The 17,537-nt window shown below is 37.3% G+C and overlaps 2 protein-coding genes across 2 annotated transcripts; both read left to right on the top strand.

The window, feature by feature from the left end:
• Positions 1–1,815: 1,815 nt before the first annotated feature.
• LOC110110676 (auxin-responsive protein SAUR21) lies at positions 1,816–2,567 on the top strand. The gene has a single exon (XM_020842271.2). It carries the CDS (start codon positions 1,983–1,985, stop codon positions 2,454–2,456), a length of 474 nt encoding a protein of 157 aa, XP_020697930.1. The 5' UTR covers positions 1,816–1,982; the 3' UTR covers positions 2,457–2,567.
• Positions 2,568–12,376: 9,809 nt separating this feature from the next.
• On the top strand, positions 12,377–15,404 carry LOC110110642 (beta-ureidopropionase). Its single transcript, XM_020842222.2, has 6 exons — positions 12,377–12,661; positions 13,277–13,384; positions 13,904–14,092; positions 14,166–14,393; positions 14,473–14,697; positions 14,841–15,404. The coding sequence occupies exons 1-6, from the start codon at positions 12,386–12,388 to the stop codon at positions 15,198–15,200; spliced, it is 1,386 nt and encodes a 461-aa protein (XP_020697881.2). The 5' UTR covers positions 12,377–12,385; the 3' UTR covers positions 15,201–15,404.
• Positions 15,405–17,537: the final 2,133 nt, after the last annotated feature.

Raw genomic sequence — 17,537 nt, 5'->3', positions numbered from 1 at the left:
TGTCTGTTTCCTTTTATTCTTCTGTATTTCTATTATGTTGTCTTATCAGATCTAATAGAACTTTTTGGTCAATGATCTGATGATGATAATTTAATGACGGTGATCGAAAGGTGATCCTTATGGCCCTTAATACAAATTATTCTGTGCGGAGTTCGGACATCGTCCAGAGAGTTCGGACATCGTTCAGAGACTAATAAAAATATGTCACGTCATCCCAAAAATATAGTGGTACCGCGCTCAATATCAAACGGTATCAGACGCCGATGTCCGCATAATCTCTCCTCAATTAGAATCATAAGACTTTTAGTTTTAGAATTTAAAGAATACTAAAGATTTATATATTTATTTATTTTTTATTTTTATTTTTTTAGGGAGGGGAGATTGTAACAAGTTTGATGCCATACGGAAACCGTACGTCAATGGCCAAAAACTGGACGCATACGTACGGTATATGAGTCAACACGTTGCGGCCACCGTAATCATCCTTTCGGTACCGTCCAAAATTCTTGTTCCGTTGCGTCAACGTCAAGCTACTTTCCTTTTTATTATTATTTTAGTTATTTATTTCTCTTTCCTCGCCATATGCTTTTATGATTCATTTATCAATTTGGATCTTTTTCTTGGGAAAAAAACAAATTTATCTTAGCTGTTGTAACACTTTTCTTATAATTAAAAAAATATATTATTCTTATAAAGGCAGCTATTTTTAAAATTTTAAAATCTATCATAAATATTTAATAAATTTTAAATAGGGCATAAATGAATTAATGTAAATATTATTACAATCCAATTTTAATGAAAAAAGGGTAAATATTGTATAAAAATTTAAATTTTAATATATCATAAAAATTTTGAATCTTGAATTAAATCTTAGTTGACAACTTTTAAAATCAAATTTGGGATCATTTGAGCTCTAATTTCAATAAACTTATAGTTAAACTGAATATTTCAAGGAGACAACCCCAATCATACAAAAATTGGTCTAATTCGAGCCTAAATCGGTGCAAATCAAGGTACCAAAGCATGTTTGAAATGTTCAAAGCATTAATTGGATGACCAAATGATCCCTAAAACCTAATCGACCGACCGCCAACTGCCGTCAAACCTTCGTCCATACACCATCGGATCTCTGTTCTTCCACCAACACCTGCTGGCTCTTCACCCAACCGTTGCTACCAGACTACGAACTTTCGTCGTCCGACCATGGTCATTACAAGCTCTCGAGTACCTATATGAAATTTGATCAACTCTCCAAACAATTTTAATTTTATCGTCTTCAAATTAAGGAATCAAGCTTTGTAACTCACTTAAGTGCAATAAAATCTTCTCACTTTGGCAAGGCTTTGTGTGTTTTTCCCTTTTGGAGTTTTCACGAAAAAAGAGTTATTGAATTTTCTCACTCTATCAACTATATATTTTTGTGCTAAATATCAGTAATGAAATACTCGATCTCAATCAATATCGCAACGAATATACTTTCCACAACAAATTTGACTCAAATTTAAAACTTAAACTTAAAAGCTAAAGGACAAACAATAGAGCTAGTGCTCTATGTTCATGAAATTGTTAAAATAACTAAAACAAATTATTTTTTAAAATTATTTAGAATTATCTTTTATGTAAATTTAATAAACTTATGATTATAGAATATGTATATATATGTGCGTGTGAGATGAAAGTATTTTTAATTGTAAATAAATTAATTATAATAAATTTTAAAATTATTTAATGCTTAAAATATTATAGTCGCATGTGCTTGTTTTTAAACCCCAAAAGAAATGCACCCCCAGCTAATTTCCTGGCCGGACCGGTCTAACTGAACCAGACCGTACGCGAGCCGTCGACAAATGTGAACCCAGCCTTTCAACCCCCGTCACTCCTCCAGTTCTCCCTTTATCAAAGCATTTTCGCCCACCCTTCATCCCCTCACGCCGAGAGCAAAAACCAAAAAAGGAAAACGATTTCGCCGGTCGGAGCATCTCATGCCATTTAACAAAGCCAGAGGTCCCCGGCTCCGGCGACGGCTGGTTCAAGGCTGGCGATGGATGCTCCCCGGCCGGTCGACAGCTTACAGCCTCCTCGAACCGCCGAGCTACCAGTTCACTGAGGAAAACAGCGGTTCACCCCCGGGAATGGAGAAGCTAGCGCGGTGGGTCCTATCGCTGAAGCACCGGCTCAAGAAACCGAAGCTGGTCGTCGGCGGCGAAGGAGAGAAGCGGCCGCCGAAGGGACATTTGGTGGTGTACGTTGGCGGCGGGGAGAAGGGGGTAGTGGACGCGCAGCCGAAGCGTTACGTTGTGCCAGTGGTATACTTTAACCATCCGCTGTTCGGAGAGCTTCTTAGGGAGGTCGAGGAGGAGTTCGGGTACCGGCATCCGGGAGGGATCACAATACCCTGTTCTGTTTACCGGTTCGAGCGTGTAAAGGCACGAATCGCCGGCGACTCCTGCGGCTAGAGGAGTGGTCTCCGGCGATGCTACTGTTCCTAGCATTGAAAATCGTGCCGTCTTTTTTTTTTTTTGGGAAAAATAATCTGCCGTCTTTCGCTCCGTCTAAAGTTCTAAACTAAGGGATTTATCTAGAAAAATATGGTGTCAATATTCCAATATAAATTATATTATAAAGAGTTTAAAAAAGAATTAAATTTATTTCGAAATTAATATAATATTAATTTTAAAATAAATTTATAATTTTTAAATATATACAAAAATCTTAAGATATTCTCATATTATTTATCACCATTGAGTTTTGATATATTTAAATGTCTAATATTTAAATTTTAATATTTATTCATAACATATTCTATTTCTGTATAATATTAAAAATGCAATTTTAATTATATTTAGATATTAAAATATTATACGAATAAATATAAATTGTTAAATATTAAACATATAAAATTTCAATGGTGTATGTATAAATTCCCTTTCATTTTATTTTATTTTTCTTCACTGAACACAACGGCGGTAATATTTTTGGAAATTATTTCTGGAATGAATTATCATTAGTATTGCTCTACTAATAGTGGATTATTATTAATTTAAAAATATTTTTTGTTTGGTTAAATTTTTGATTTGATTTCATGTGTAATAATAATAATTTAAGATATAATTATTTTATAAGATCGAATCAGAATTTAGTTGAATGAATTCTTGGTATGGAAAATGAAAAATGGCTCATTTACACCCCTATGGACCATCACTCGGGCTTGAAAATTTTAAAGCAATTCTTCGTTGTTACATTTTTAATTGTTTATAGATTTCATTTCAGTTCCTTAATTTTCCTTTGATTCAAATGGAGCAAACAATTTTTTGTTTGGCAAGAAGCTGAAAGAAACTAATTTTGAGGATCGCAATCCAATAAATGAAAGTGGATTTGGACTTAAAATTAATGGTAAATTCATATATAATCGTAAACGGAAAGCGTCAAACTAACTGTATGTTGCATAATAGAATATTCGGAGGGATCATAATCGACGGGCCATGGTGTTTAGAGATATTTTAGTCTAGTGATTAAGATCGGAGGGATCATAGTCAAGTGAGGATGTCAGAGAGATCGTAGTCGGTTAATGAAGGTCAGAGGGACCTTAGTCAGGTGATTGAGATTGAGGAGACTATTGTCAGCGAGGTGACGAAAGTTGCTGGGACTGTAGTTGGATCATTGAGGTCGGAGTGATCGTGGTCAGCGGGCCACGGAGGTTGGAGGGACTATGGTCGACGAGCGAAAGTTGTATGGACCGTAGTCAATGGGTGACAGAGGTGACAGAGGTCGGAGGGACTTAGTTGGTGGGTAACAGAGGTTTGAAGCACCATAATTTGCTGCAATATAGGACGAAGGGATCGTAGCCAGCAAACAATGGAGATCAAGAGGGTCGTACTCGATTAGGTCGAATGACTGTAGTGTGCATGTGACGGAGGTTGGAAGGACCATGGTCATTATACGATGGAGGTCGAGTTGACCTTTGTCATGCAAAGGTGGTCGAAGGGACCGTAGTCAAGTCACAGTGATTAGAGGGATCATAGTTGAGCTACAGTGGTCAAAGGGAACATAGTCGGCAGGCGACAAAGGTTGGAAAGATTTTTATTAGGCTATGGAGGTCGGAAGAACCATATTAGGGTGACTGAGGTCAAAGAGCTGTAGTCGATAAACTGTGGAGTTCAAAAGGACAATAGTCGGGCAATGAAGACCGAAGGACTATAGTATGGTGACTTAGGTCGAAGGGAGGTCGAAGGGACTGAATTCGGTAGGTGACGGAGGTTCGACAGAGACTCCTTGTTGGTAATCGGACTAAGGTCCGATGAAGATGGTTGGGCAGACGTCCAATAATAGTGGTTGTGCAGCGAGGGTTCACCGAGTTTTAGTGCCTAAGTGGAGCTCCGGGACTCTTCAAGCCTTAGAGCTTTCTTGAGTCTCTGGCCCATAGTTAAAGCCTCCAATAGTCCCCCTCATGTAAAGAGCGAATGTCTATTTATTGATTTTAAGAGTTGCATACTCCGTAATATAGATAAGATCTGGAGCAAAATTGGAGTGCTTAATCGAACAATCTGTATTGATCATCTCGATCATAGAGCATTCGTCCAGCATTTAAGTGGCTTAATGATGTCATAATTAAGTAATTTTTGACTCATTGGATTTGTCTCGTTAAGCTATTTGATTCAACTATAAGCATATCATATTTGAATATCATTTGGTCTCCCAATCAATATTCTAAATATTTCAAACATACTTCAAGCTAATGATTAGGGCCCATTTGGGCTCAGATTGGAGATATTTTGGTGTTGTTGGGTTCATCTTGTCAGGACGTTCAATTTGAGTATAAGTTTGTTGCGATTAGACTTCAGATGGTCCCGATTTAATTTTAAAAGTTTTCAATTGAGATATGACTTGAGATTTGTGCACGTTCAAGGCGATTTATGATGATTCATTAGGGTCTGATTGGGACGATAACAACATTTTATAAACTTTATTGTGAAGTTGATGTGGAAAGATAACTTAGCTATTCTTATTGCAAAAAGAAGCTTTCCACTAGTTTCTTTTTTTAAAGCAACAAGAATGCATATAGAAAATAATAGATAAATAAAATTGTGTTTATTATCTAAAAAGCAAAACAACGAAAAAGCTACCTTAAACAAATTCTTATAATTTCTTTCAGCAATGGTCCGAACTCTGTTTTTAGTAATCTGAAAATAATTCACGTCTTTCCAATATTTATAAAGAGCTTTATCATGTTTGTTTGATATTGAAATTAGCTGATAGATAGCTCTCAATAAATTTTATTTAATTGTCATGAATTTTGATGTATTATTTATTTAAAAAATTTCTTAAATTGAATTTAGAATCTTCCAAACTTTGATTTTAGTAAATTTGCAGCCAAATTGAGCATCCTAATGAGACGAGGCCAATGACATCAAAAATGATCCGACATGAGTTCAAATGAACCCAACTAAATTAATTAATATAAAGTTAAAAATCTTAAAACATTGATTTAATAAAGATCAAAATATCACTCAATTTTGAGGTTACAATTCATTTAAATGTTAAATGAATTGTCTATAATTAAGAGATTCTTAATAATCCGAATGATGAAGCGTTTTGAAAGAAAATGTCAAATCTTTTGTACGTATTTGCTCCATTTTAAGGCCTTGTTTGTTTCGGCATTTTTTTTACCTTTACTATTTAGAAACGGCAAAATTATTTTTTTGTTCGCTGTACATTAGACACTTCTAGAACTTCATTTTTTTATTGTTTTGAGAAGCTTTTTGATATATGCTTCTCCGTTAGAAAATTTCATTCGCTTAACCAATGTTTCTAAAACTATCCTTTACAAAATGAGAGGAATAATCAAACGAAGCCTAAATTTACCGATAAATTTCTAGCAAACTTATAGTCAAAGTAGTACAATTTGATGAGCCAAACCCAATGATACTAAGTAAGTTTGCATTAGAATCCAAATGAGTTTAAATTAAAACATCGAAGAATTATTGAAAACTTCTCGATGCCATTTGTGGGTCGAACATCATTTTCATTTTACATTCTTATATTCAAATAATGGTCTTGATGGGGTGAATTTGACAACGTTACGATTATTTAATTTTGAGTTTATGATCAAGTCGGGATGCTCGAATAAATATAAAATGATAAATAGAGATCTTTTCGGGTGATGGAACGTCCTTAGATTCGTCGAAAATTATCAAAATATTCCATTTAACATTTATGAATAAGCTGCACTCCTACATATTTAAGCAAACCAATGTGGCCAATTGAGGCACGTTCGAATATCCTCTATTTTCAGGTGTTTATTATGCAATTTTGTTTTTTTGCTTAGCTTCTCAAAATCTTTGTTTGAAGCTCATTTGAGTTTTTATTTATTTGATTTTTTTTTTTTTCATTTCAAACCCTTCTTTTACAGGCAAGAAATGTTGCAATAGTAATGTTGCATCCTGGAGTATTCATGGCAGGTGGAGAAATATATAGTTTAACGTCTTAGCATTGTACGAAGATCCAACACACAAGCAGATAAGAGAGAGAGTATAGCGTTCATAAGAGATACCAAAGTTTTTACGTGGAAACCCCTGAAAAGGAGAAAAAACCATAGGGCCTGGCCCGTTTTAATGAATTCACTAGTATTTGTAGTGGATTACAAATGAGACCCTTCCTTGGGAAGGCCTGGGTTTGATGGTACAAATGTACATCATATAGAGCACATTACATGGTGGGAGTTACAATAATCAACATAAATATGTTTGTTTAATTTGAAGGGCCATAGTTAGCAGGAGACATGTCCGAAAGATCATAGTTAGCAGGAGACCGAGGTCAGAAAGACCGTTGTTTAGCCATGTAGGTCGGAAGGACCGTAGTATACAAGAGACTGAGGTTAGATAGACTGTTGTCTGGCGATGTAGGTCGGAAGGACCGTAGTAAGTGACGGAGGTCGGAAGGACCATAGGTAGGAGGAGACAGGGGTCAGAAAGACCATTGTCTGGTGATGTAGGTCTGAAGGACCGTAGTAGGCGACATAAGTCGGAAGGACCATAGGCGGTAGGAAACAGGGGTCAGAAAGAACGTTGTCTGGCGATGTAGGTCGGAAGGGCCATAGTAGGCGACGGTGGTCGGAAAGACCATAGGCGGCAGGAGACAGGGGTCAGAAAGACCATTTGTCTAGCGATGTAGGTCGGAAGGACCGTAGTATGCAAGAGATCGAGATTAGAAAGACTGTAGTTGGCATGAGACCGGGGTCGGAAAGATTGTTGTCTAGTGATGGAGGTCGGAAGGACCATAGTATGCGACAGAGATCGGAAGGACCGTAGTTAGCAGAAGACAAAGGTCTGAAAGATTGTAGTTGGCAGGATATTGGGGTCAGAAAGATCGTTGTTGTAGGGCGGTACTCTGGTAGAACTCTAGGTGTCAGGTGTTCGGGAAGAAGTCTGGGCCTCAAGTAGTGGTTTGGCGGAAGTCCATGCCTCAGGTAGAGGCCTTATGTGGTGGTTCGGTGGAGTAACGACATCAAGCGGTGGTCTGACGGTGGTGAGGGCCTCAAGTAGTTATCCGGTAGAGCAACGACGTCAGGTGATGGTCCGGCGGAGGTGAGGGATTCAAGCAGTGGTCCGACAGAGCAACGACGTCAGGCGGTGGTCCAACTGAGGTGAGGGCCTCAAGTGGTGGTCTGGTGGATCTCAAGGCCTCAAGTGGTGGTTTGGCGGAGCAACGACGTCAGGTGGTGGTCCGGTGGAGCAATGATGTCAGCCGGTGGTCCGGTGGAGGTGAGGGCCTTAAGTGGTGGTTCGGCGAAGCTCAAGGCCTCAAGTGGTGGTTCGACGGAGTAACGATGTTAGGCGGTGGTCCAGCGGAGGTGAGGGCCTCAATTGGTGGTTCGGTGGAGCAACGACGTCAGGCGGTGATCCGACGGAGGTGAGGGCCTCAAGTGGTGGTCCGGCGGTGGTCGAGGAGGAGCTTCTTCCTTCTCTTTTTTTTCTTCTTCATTATTTTAGTTCCCTTTTAAGAGAAATTAGGGGTCTATTTATAGATTTTTGGAGTGACATGACCCGTAAATAGTTGAGAGATCAGGGGTAAATGGGGAGTGGTTGGATGGACTGTCAATGTTGAATCCCTTGATCATGGACCGTCTGATGGACATTTGAATGTCTTAGTGATGTTAGAATTCACTGATCTTGGGCTCGTTAGATTTGTCTTGTCGAGCCGCTCGATTCGATTATAAGCACATCATGTTTGAAAACCATTTGGTAATCGAAATTGTGGTTCAAACCCTCCAACAGCGCTTCAGACCCTTGATTTGGACCCATTTGGGCTCAGATTCAGTCTAATTTGGTGTCGTTGGGTTTGTATTTCCGAGACATTCAGTTCAACTATAAGTTTGTTGAAATCAGATTTGGATGGTCCCAATTTTAATTTTGGAAGTTTCCAACTTGATTTTGCATTGAGATTCGTGCCCGGTCAAGATAAAATTTTTAGGACGTATCAAGTAAATAGTTATTTTGTTGGTTCAATCAATCGCATAGGATGCTAACTTTGTAGATTACAGTTCAATTTGTCAAAACTATTAATGTATATATGATTTAGTATGTGATTCAATAATGTATGACATTCAACTTTAATGTAGTGTTTTCATCATCTTTCATTTGTATTCATTGATCTTTATCATCTTTATTATTATTATTATTATTTTCTTTATCATTATTATTACATGTGACTTTTAATATATCATTAAAAGTCGTCACTCTCTACCCGTCAGCGTAATTGATCATCAATTATAAGCTATAATCGAGATAATACCATAAAACGTCTTTAAAAGAAGAATGGGAGAGGGAGAGGATGGAAGAGAGTGGGGGAGAGAGAATGCATTTGGGCGTGACTAAATTGGCATCAGAGCGGTTGTTGTCATATTTGAATTGTAACCAACTAGAGCCATAGGAAATGATTATGAGTGGGGTAGTATAAATTTTCAACTCCGCATTTAATTGATTGATTTGCATATGTGTGTTTGTTGAGTTTGTGTGCTAATTGATTAGGAAAGATACATAAATTGTGATTGAGTGAATGCAATGAATGATAAGTCAGTGATCAATGTTGTTTTTGAAATTTTGAATGAATTTATGTTGATTTAGTTTTGAATCGTATTGATTTGTTTTGGCGAATTTAAGAATTGAATTTGTTTTCATCGGTTTGTTTTTGTTCATAGAAATGTTGAGGGCAATATTTTTTAAAGGTGGATAGATTATAATGACCAAAGATATGAAAAAATATTTTAAAATAAAATTTGAATTTCTATTTGAACTAAAACACTTTAGCGTTGTGCTTTGGTGTGCACACCGGGGCCAAAATCCACCGCCGCGACACTTGAGTCTCCGTTCTACAGTAATTCTGAATCCAACATGAGGCACTGCGTCTGAACATTGTAGCACTAGGTCACTAAAAGAGTTATTATATATATTAAACTATTAAAGTTAAAGCATTAAGTCATCCCTCCCTCACCTTCGTGACTCCCTCAAGAAGGAAGAACGAGAGAGGGAGATGAAGGAAGAGATAGGGAGGAGAGATAAGACATTTGGGGCATGGTAGAGGATAGACAGTAGATATAAAATAAAAATAAATAAAGTTTAGAAAAATAAATATGCTTTTAGAGATTGTTATTGTATGTGTTTCTTTTTTTTTTTTTTAATTTTGGAATGACAAGAGCTTAGCCTCAAATATATTGATCAAAATTAGACTGTTAGAACTAGAGGTCCAAGTGAGTCAAGCAATGAGCTAGCTCATACACGACTCAATAAATGGCTCATGAATTGAGCCCGATGAGTAAATGAGCCAATCTTCAGCTAGTCCTGACTAGACTCAAGCTCTTGAGCCGGCTCATTAAGAAAATATGAATATAAAATACACTTAAGATATACTAGTATTCAAAATGTTAAGTATAAATTTGTTAAAACTATTTATAAATTACATCTCACTTTCCAATATAGCAGAAATGGCTATAAGATATCTTTAAAAAACAAGATAAAGTATTATTAACAAAAAAACAAGGATGAAAAAATAAATAAATAAAGTATTATTACAAAGAAACAAGCGTTTAAGAAATAAATAACAAAACTAAAATTACAAAGTGCAAGATATATTATGATGGCTTAAGCCCCAAAAACACTTATGATGACCTTTCATCCCTTCACTAAGGATTTGTTTGGGATGACTTTCTTCCTGCTTCTTAAAATAATTTTTTAATACAAAAATTAAATTTTTTTGTATTAAAAAACTGTTTTAAGAAGCAGGAAAAAAATAGTCCCAAATGAAGCCTAAGACTTTGTTCGAGACGTCTTTCTTACTACTTCTTAAAGCTGATTTCTAGTAAAAAAAAAATTTTTTTTACTAAAAAGTTGCTTAAAAAGCATAGAAAGCAAGCCTAAAATAACCAATAATCGGACTATAACCTAAGATACACTGATCTTTTACTAATAATAATAGATTAAAGGAACTAAAAAAAAAATCAAACAAATCAATATGTTGCCATTTCAGCCTTCTTCCCCCTCACTAGGGATATAAGGAAATCCATGACCTATCCAAACAAGGAAAAACTATTGCGGAAGCCAGTTAAACAAACAGTCTCATGATAACAACCTGATCAAGTAATTGTAAAAATCTACTTCTCAATACATAAATTTTTTAAAATATAATAAAAAATTAATAGCGAAATAAAATTATTGCAACTATTTCAAACCAAAGAAGGCTAAAACTACAAATGAACCCTAAGTAAGTATATCCAATAAATCATCAAATATAAATGTATATTTATTTTAGGGCTATTTGGTTTGAGGAAAAATAAATATATAGTAAATAAATATAGTGTATACAAATTTTTTTAATTTGTTTAATTGAGTGTAAAAAAAATGAAGGAGATCACGATTTTATGTTTAGTTTGAAGTAAAATAAATTCAATATAAAACTCAGAAATGATGGACATCAGAGGGCAAGTGACAACATCTAGTGATAGGCGGCTGTCAGTGGTGACTGGACAATCGGGTAGACGGGTGACAACATCTAGTGGCATGCGGCTGTTAGTGGGCGCTAGACAATCGGGTAGGCGGTGGTCTTGCACTGTATCTGAAATTTAGCCAAATTTGATCAAGTTCACATACATTGAAAAATGAATTAAATTATGAATTCTAAATGCATCAATAAAACTATTTTGCATTATTTTTTTCATCGAACCAAACAACTAAGTTTTGAAAACCTATGCTTTTTTTATTCAGTGTTCATTTTTTTAGCAAAATAAATGATCCCTTAATGAAAACTAAAACTAATATTACATTGTTGGTCATTTGGGATCAAATTTTTTTTATTTATATTTTGACATAATACACATAAAAGTTATCTTTATTTCTATTGGAAATCATATAAGTCGGTTTATACGACTATATTAAATACACGCAACATTGTGGTGGTGGTTAGAGATGTCAAAATGGGTCAACAAGTCGGATTCAGGTCCAAACATGTTTACCCTAATATGTTTCGATTTTACAACTAGGTCAAGAATTCCAACCCGGACCCGACCCGCCAAGTTACTTAGTTGGCCTGGCATGACTTGCGAACCTAGCTGCGGGGACCGGGGTGGGGGTATGGGAAGCTTGGCCTGACTCGAGGCAAGTGCCGAAGATCGGATATAGGTGCGGGAATTTGAATTGCACTCAATGCATGAACGCGTCAGCGAATTGCAGGTGACCTACGTACGACTGTGCAGATTATTGTGGACTACGGGACTGGCCGACTCTGACGGGAACTGCGGATCGTAGTAAGGTTTCTGGGATTTGCGGTATGCGGGTGGAAGCAAGCCATGTAGCTGACAAGGATTCTCTCTTAGTCTCCTACGCGAGTCTAGAAAAATAGCGAGATTTTCAAGTCAACTCGAATTGGTTTTAGGTTTCTGGGTCAACTCGACCCGATTTTATAAATGTGTCGGAATCTCAAACTCAAACCCGACGCTTATGAAAAATGGGCTGATCTGAACCTGCAATTTTCTGAGTCGGATTTCGGTTCAAATCAGATTTTGACACCTCTAGTGGTGGCGGTGAATACAAGATGATAGTGGTGATGCAATTAGTGGATCGATGCCACTGAATGATGGTGAAAGTAAAATAATTAAAAATATTTTTGAGAATGTCTTAAAATGATTTAATGCATTTAAAAAAATATTATAAAATATTAATAAAATATATTTTTTAAAAATAGGAAACTAAATAAAAGAATCATGCCAAGCTTTTTATGCGGGAAAAATTATTCTGGCGCCATGTCATCCGGTACCATACAGCCGGGTACACAGAAAAAAACAAAAAAAGTTGACGTGGCGGATGTCGTCCGTATCCGCACAGAATAATGTATCTTTATGCGGACAGGCGTCTCTCAATCGGATTCGTCCGTGCGTTGCCGTCGGCTGCCTCTCCTCGTTCCTACTTCAGACTACGGGCTCTCTTCCACAAGACGCCGGTCTAAGATCGAAAAATCTATGGAAACGGATCTCAAAAGCAAGCAAGCAGAGAAGGAGAATGGAGAGGCGGCAGCAGAAAGGGTTTTGGCTCGAACAGTACCGGAGGGATCTATCCATGGCTTTGACTCTCTCCATCGCCTTCTCGAGGCCTCCCTAGAACCCGAAATCTTCCAGGTTTCTTAAAAAAAAAAAACGGAATTTTGTTTTTTATATTTTCTTTCCGCCAATTCTCTTGCAGCCCGAAGCTTGAAATCGTATAGCGCGTAAGGATTGGGATTAACCCTTTACCCTGAAAATAGAAGTTCAATTTTTTTTCTTATCAGGTTCCACTTTTGGTGAGACCATTTACTGGTCTGAATCTTGATGATCCGATTGACTAATGAAACGAAACAATTTGGTGAATCTCAAGTTGGTAGTCGTGGTGTTATTGCTTTATTTACTTCTATTGTGTAGAGTAGTAGAAGACATTGGAGTAGAATGCAGAGAGATGAAGTAAGAGCTGGTAAATGTTAGCTATTACGGTTGTGATTAATAATTGATCTGTTGTGGACATGCGATGCAGAGTATGGTATGCAGTGTACGATTATAAAAAAAATATTAGAATCTCTTTTGTGTTGTGCGTTCTTTATCTGTGTATGACATTTTTGTATATTTTTAAGACAATAAATTTTCCCTCTATTGTCAAGAATATTTTAATAAGTAAAAATATGATGATGTATAGTTTTGAGAGAATAGTTGGTGTTTTGTTTGATTAAAATGATTATTCCAACTGTTCATGCAAATTCGCAGGAAGTGAGTCGCATGTTGTTGGGATTGAACTGCGGAAAGCCTCTTGAGCTCATTCTTCTGCCTCAGGTTGCTGGCTCTCTGTCCACTAAATATGATTTTGATTTGCAGGTCAGTTCTATCATGCTTATTCGTGGTTCCTTTTATTTATTTTGCTGCTGCATTCTTCTTTTTTTATGCTGAAGCATTTTACTTGATGTTCCTAAGAAGCAACCGTAATGTCCATTGAAACTAATTCCAAATAAGGCCTCGATTGGGACGGCTTTCTTCCTGTTTCCTAAAGCATTTTTTTAATTAAAAAAAATATTTTTTTTGTTCTAGAAAGTTGCTTTAAGAAGTAATAAAAAAGCTGGCCCAAACGAAATCTAAATGTGTCATGCTTCTGCTATCATATGTTTTAAACTTTGTAAAAGGATTGAATTGTTGTTTTTCCCCTGCTATATAATGCACGTCAGCTAAAAAGTTATTAAAATAATAAGCTTTATGCTTTGATGGAACTGGTAAGAAATATTTAACTTCTTGTAACTCTATTAATAACTTACCTCACTGGTTGTCTTCGTAATGCTTTCGAGAAAATAGGTTCTAGGTTATCCGTATTTCATTTTAACTATGTGGTATTTGCCTATGCAGGGTTTTTGCTTCCGTGCTGACGAAGAGTCGCTAAGGCAACCTAGAGTTGTTCGTGTAGGCCTAATCCAAAACTCTATCACACTTCCTACTACTGCACCCTTTAATGAACAGAAAAAGGCCATCATACACAAAGTAAAATCTATGATTGATGCAGCTGGTGCTTCTGGTGTTAACATCATATGCTTGCAAGTATGTTCTGAACATGGTAAAAAGATTTGAATTTTGGAAGTCTAAGATTTATAGAATTGTATTGTGAATGCAGGAAGCATGGATGATGCCATTTGCCTTTTGCACACGAGAGAAAAGATGGTGTGAATTTTCAGAACCAATTGATGGAGAATGTACACAGTTTCTTCAAGACTTGGCTCGAAAGTACAGTATGGTCATAGTGAACCCAATTCTAGAAAGGGATGCTAAGCATGGAGAAGTTCTCTGGAATACTGCTGTGATTATAGGAAACAATGGCAACATCATTGGTATACATCGAAAGGTGCTGCACTTTCTTCTTATTTTTAGTTTCATTGTATATTTTTCTATATAGTCATTCTTTTTGTGTTTGATTGAGCCAGAATCACATTCCTAGAGTTGGGGATTTCAACGAGAGCACATACTACATGGAAGGAAACACAGGTCATCCAGTGTTTGAAACTTGCTATGGGAAGATTGCTGTAAATATTTGTTATGGAAGGCACCATCCTTTAAATTGGTTAGCTTTTGGATTGAATGGAGCTGAAATCGTTTTCAACCCTTCTGCTACTGTTGGAGAGTTGAGCGAACCAATGTGGCCAATTGAGGTGCATTCCCATATCCTTTATTTTTAGTTGTTTTTTATGCAATTTCATTTTTTGCTTGCTTCTCAAAATCTTTGTTTGAAGCTCATTTGAATTTTTATTTATATGAATTTTTTTTTTTTAACATTTTAAACCCTTCTTTACAGGCAAGAAATGCTGCAATAGCAAATAGTTATTTTGTTGGTTCGATCAATCGTGTTGGGACTGAGGCATTTCCAAATCCATTTACATCTGGTGATGGAAAACCTCAGCATTCAGATTTTGGACACTTCTATGGATCTAGTTATTTTTCATCCCCAGATGCATCTTGCACTCCATCTCTGTCAAGATATAGAGATGGTTTGCTAGTCTCTGACATGGACTTGAATCTTTGCAGACAGTTAAAGGATAAATGGGGCTTTCGAATGACTGCTCGTTATGAATTATATGCGGATTTGCTTTCACGGTACTTGAAACCAGATTTCATTCCCCAAGTCATTGTGGATCCCTATTTGCATAAGCAATGACAGTAATCAGTTGGATATTCGTGTCATGCAACAGGTAATTTGTTCGTAACAACTACCGCATACACGGCTTCAAATGGTTACACGCAAAATGAATTACATGTTTAATGTTAAAATTGTTCTTTGATTGAAACTATGAAAATGAAGTGGGATTGCTTTTTCAGTGTGAACTTAATTAAATGAATTTTAGGCCTTGTTCTTTGTTTTTCCACAAAATAGAGTTTACCCTTTTTTATATTTTTAAAGATGTTATATGTGATATTTGTAGAAACTTTGGATTTAAGTTTCCCGCAAGAATAGATTGGAAAGAAGAAGAAGACTTGTATTCAGTGAAAGGAAAAGTATTCTTTATTTCTCTTTCTGATAATACAGTACAATAACCTATTTATAGAACGTATATGTAATGGCAATATATAAGGTAATATACATGGCAACATATTCTAATGTCAAGTCTTATTTGTTGTTACTAATATCCCCCCACAAACTGGGGGTCTGGTATGACATTCAGTTTGGCCCTTAATTCATGAAATCTTGGTGTGGAGAGGGATTTCGTCAATATATCGGCAATTTGAGCTTTTGTGCTAATGCCAGAATGCGAATTGTCCCTTGTTGGATGTGATCACGAACGAACCGATGATCAATCTCTATGTGTTTCGTTCGTGCATGGAAGACCGGGTTATTCGCTAAAGCAATTGCCGATGTGTTGTCACAGTAGAGGTCCGTGGGGGTATCTTGATTGATACCGAAGTCAGACAGAATGCGACGTATCCAAATGAAATCAGCCGCCAGAGACGCTAAGGAGCGGTATTCAGATTCTGTAGACGAGCGAGCTACGGTTGTCTGCTTCTTTACTGTCCATGAGATTAACGTGTCACCGAGATACGAGCAATAGCCGGACGTCGATTTCCTGGATATCGGGTCGCCTGCCCAATCTGCATCAGAATATGCCGATAACCGTAAGTTAGATTTAAGAATTGGAATACCATAATGGAGCGTACCTTGAATGTAACGTAGCAGTCGTTTTAGAAGATAAATGTGAGTAGGTTGAGGTTGATGCATGTGTTGTGAAAGTAAGTTGACGCTGAACGAGATGTCAGGTCTCGTAAGTGTCAGGTATTGGAGTGAGCCAGTTATACGGCGGTACATTGCTGGATCGTCAAGTACTGGATCTGAGGGCAGAACCTGCGGTAATTTGGTATAGGTTGGGTTGGATAGAGGTTTGCAATCAGTGAGCTGGGCTGTTTGAAGAATGGACTGTGCGTATAGTTGTTGAGAGAGGAAGTAGCCCTCTGGTTTCCTGCTTATATTTATACCAAGGAATGAATTTACCTGTCCAAGAATTTTCATGCGGAACTTTTGTTGAAGCTGAGTAATAGTATTGCTAAGAGCAAACGTGTCATTACCCGTTAGAAGTATATCGTCCACATAAATTATTAAAAACAATTTTATTTTATCTTTAGTAAACAAAAGTAACGACGGATCCGATTGACTGTGAGAGAACCCGAGAGAGACTAGAAAAGAGGTTAGTGTGTTATACCATTGGCGAGGTGCTTGTTTAAGCCCGTAAATGGTTTTGTGAAGTAAACAAACATGATCTGGATGGATAGCGTCTTCGAACCCCTTTGGTTGGTTCATGTACACGGTCTCTGAGAGAGATCCGTGAAGGAAGGCGTTAGCAACATCCAATTGATGAATCGGCCAGTCGTTTTGTAATGCCACGGTGAGAAGGATGCGAATGGTGGGCAGTTTCGCCACCGGACTGAATGTTTCTGTGTAATCCAATCCGTATTCTTGATGATTACCTTGAGCAACTAATCACGCCTTATGCTTAGCTATCGAGCCGTCGGAGTGAAGTTTGAGGAGATATGTCCATTTGCATCCTAAAGCTGATGAGTTCGGTGGTTGTGGAACTAGAGTCCATGTACCTTGGGTTTGTAATGCAAAGAATTCTTCCGCCATGGCGCGTCGCCAATCCAGAGATTTGTTTGCTTCATTGTACGTGGAGGGAGCCTTCAGAGTATCTGTTTGATGGATAGAGTGAAACAAATTTAGGCGTTGTGTGGGTCTAAGTGACCCTGTTTTACCTCTTGTAACCATAGGATGAGTAGGAGCTGGATTTGGTTGAGAAGCCTTCTGAGATGACTGAATTGGAATGACTCTGGAACAGTTTGGGGATGCAGCCGGGATAGGTGGAGACGGGAGAGCAGGAGTGTTGGCGACGGTGCCATTCGAATTAGATTTATTTCTGCTTACCGAAACAGGAGTGAGAAACAGAGGCGAGATTGAGTCAGGTTCAGGTGCCGCATTAGTGGTATGAGCTGTAAATGGAAAAACTGATTC

The sequence above is a fragment of the Dendrobium catenatum genome, unplaced genomic scaffold (assembly GCF_001605985.2).
Source record: "Dendrobium catenatum unplaced genomic scaffold, ASM160598v2 fragScaff_scaffold_1639, whole genome shotgun sequence".
Classification (NCBI taxonomy): Eukaryota; Viridiplantae; Streptophyta; class Magnoliopsida; order Asparagales; family Orchidaceae; genus Dendrobium; species Dendrobium catenatum.
This window is presented reverse-complemented; position numbering and strand designations above follow the sequence as displayed.

Excerpts from the sequence above, each read along its gene's own strand:
- LOC110110676 (XM_020842271.2), top strand. The coding sequence starts at position 1,983 with ATGCCATTTAACAAAGCCAGAGGTCCCCGGCTCCGGCGACGGCTGGTT.
- LOC110110642 (XM_020842222.2), top strand. The coding sequence starts at position 12,386 with ATGCGGACAGGCGTCTCTCAATCGGATTCGTCCGTGCGTTGCCGTCGG. Across the intron at positions 13,385-13,903 it reads AATATGATTTTGATTTGCAG|GGTTTTTGCTTCCGTGCTGA; the intron begins GTCAGTTCTATC and ends TTGCCTATGCAG. Across the intron at positions 14,394-14,472 it reads TCATTGGTATACATCGAAAG|AATCACATTCCTAGAGTTGG; the intron begins GTGCTGCACTTT and ends TGATTGAGCCAG.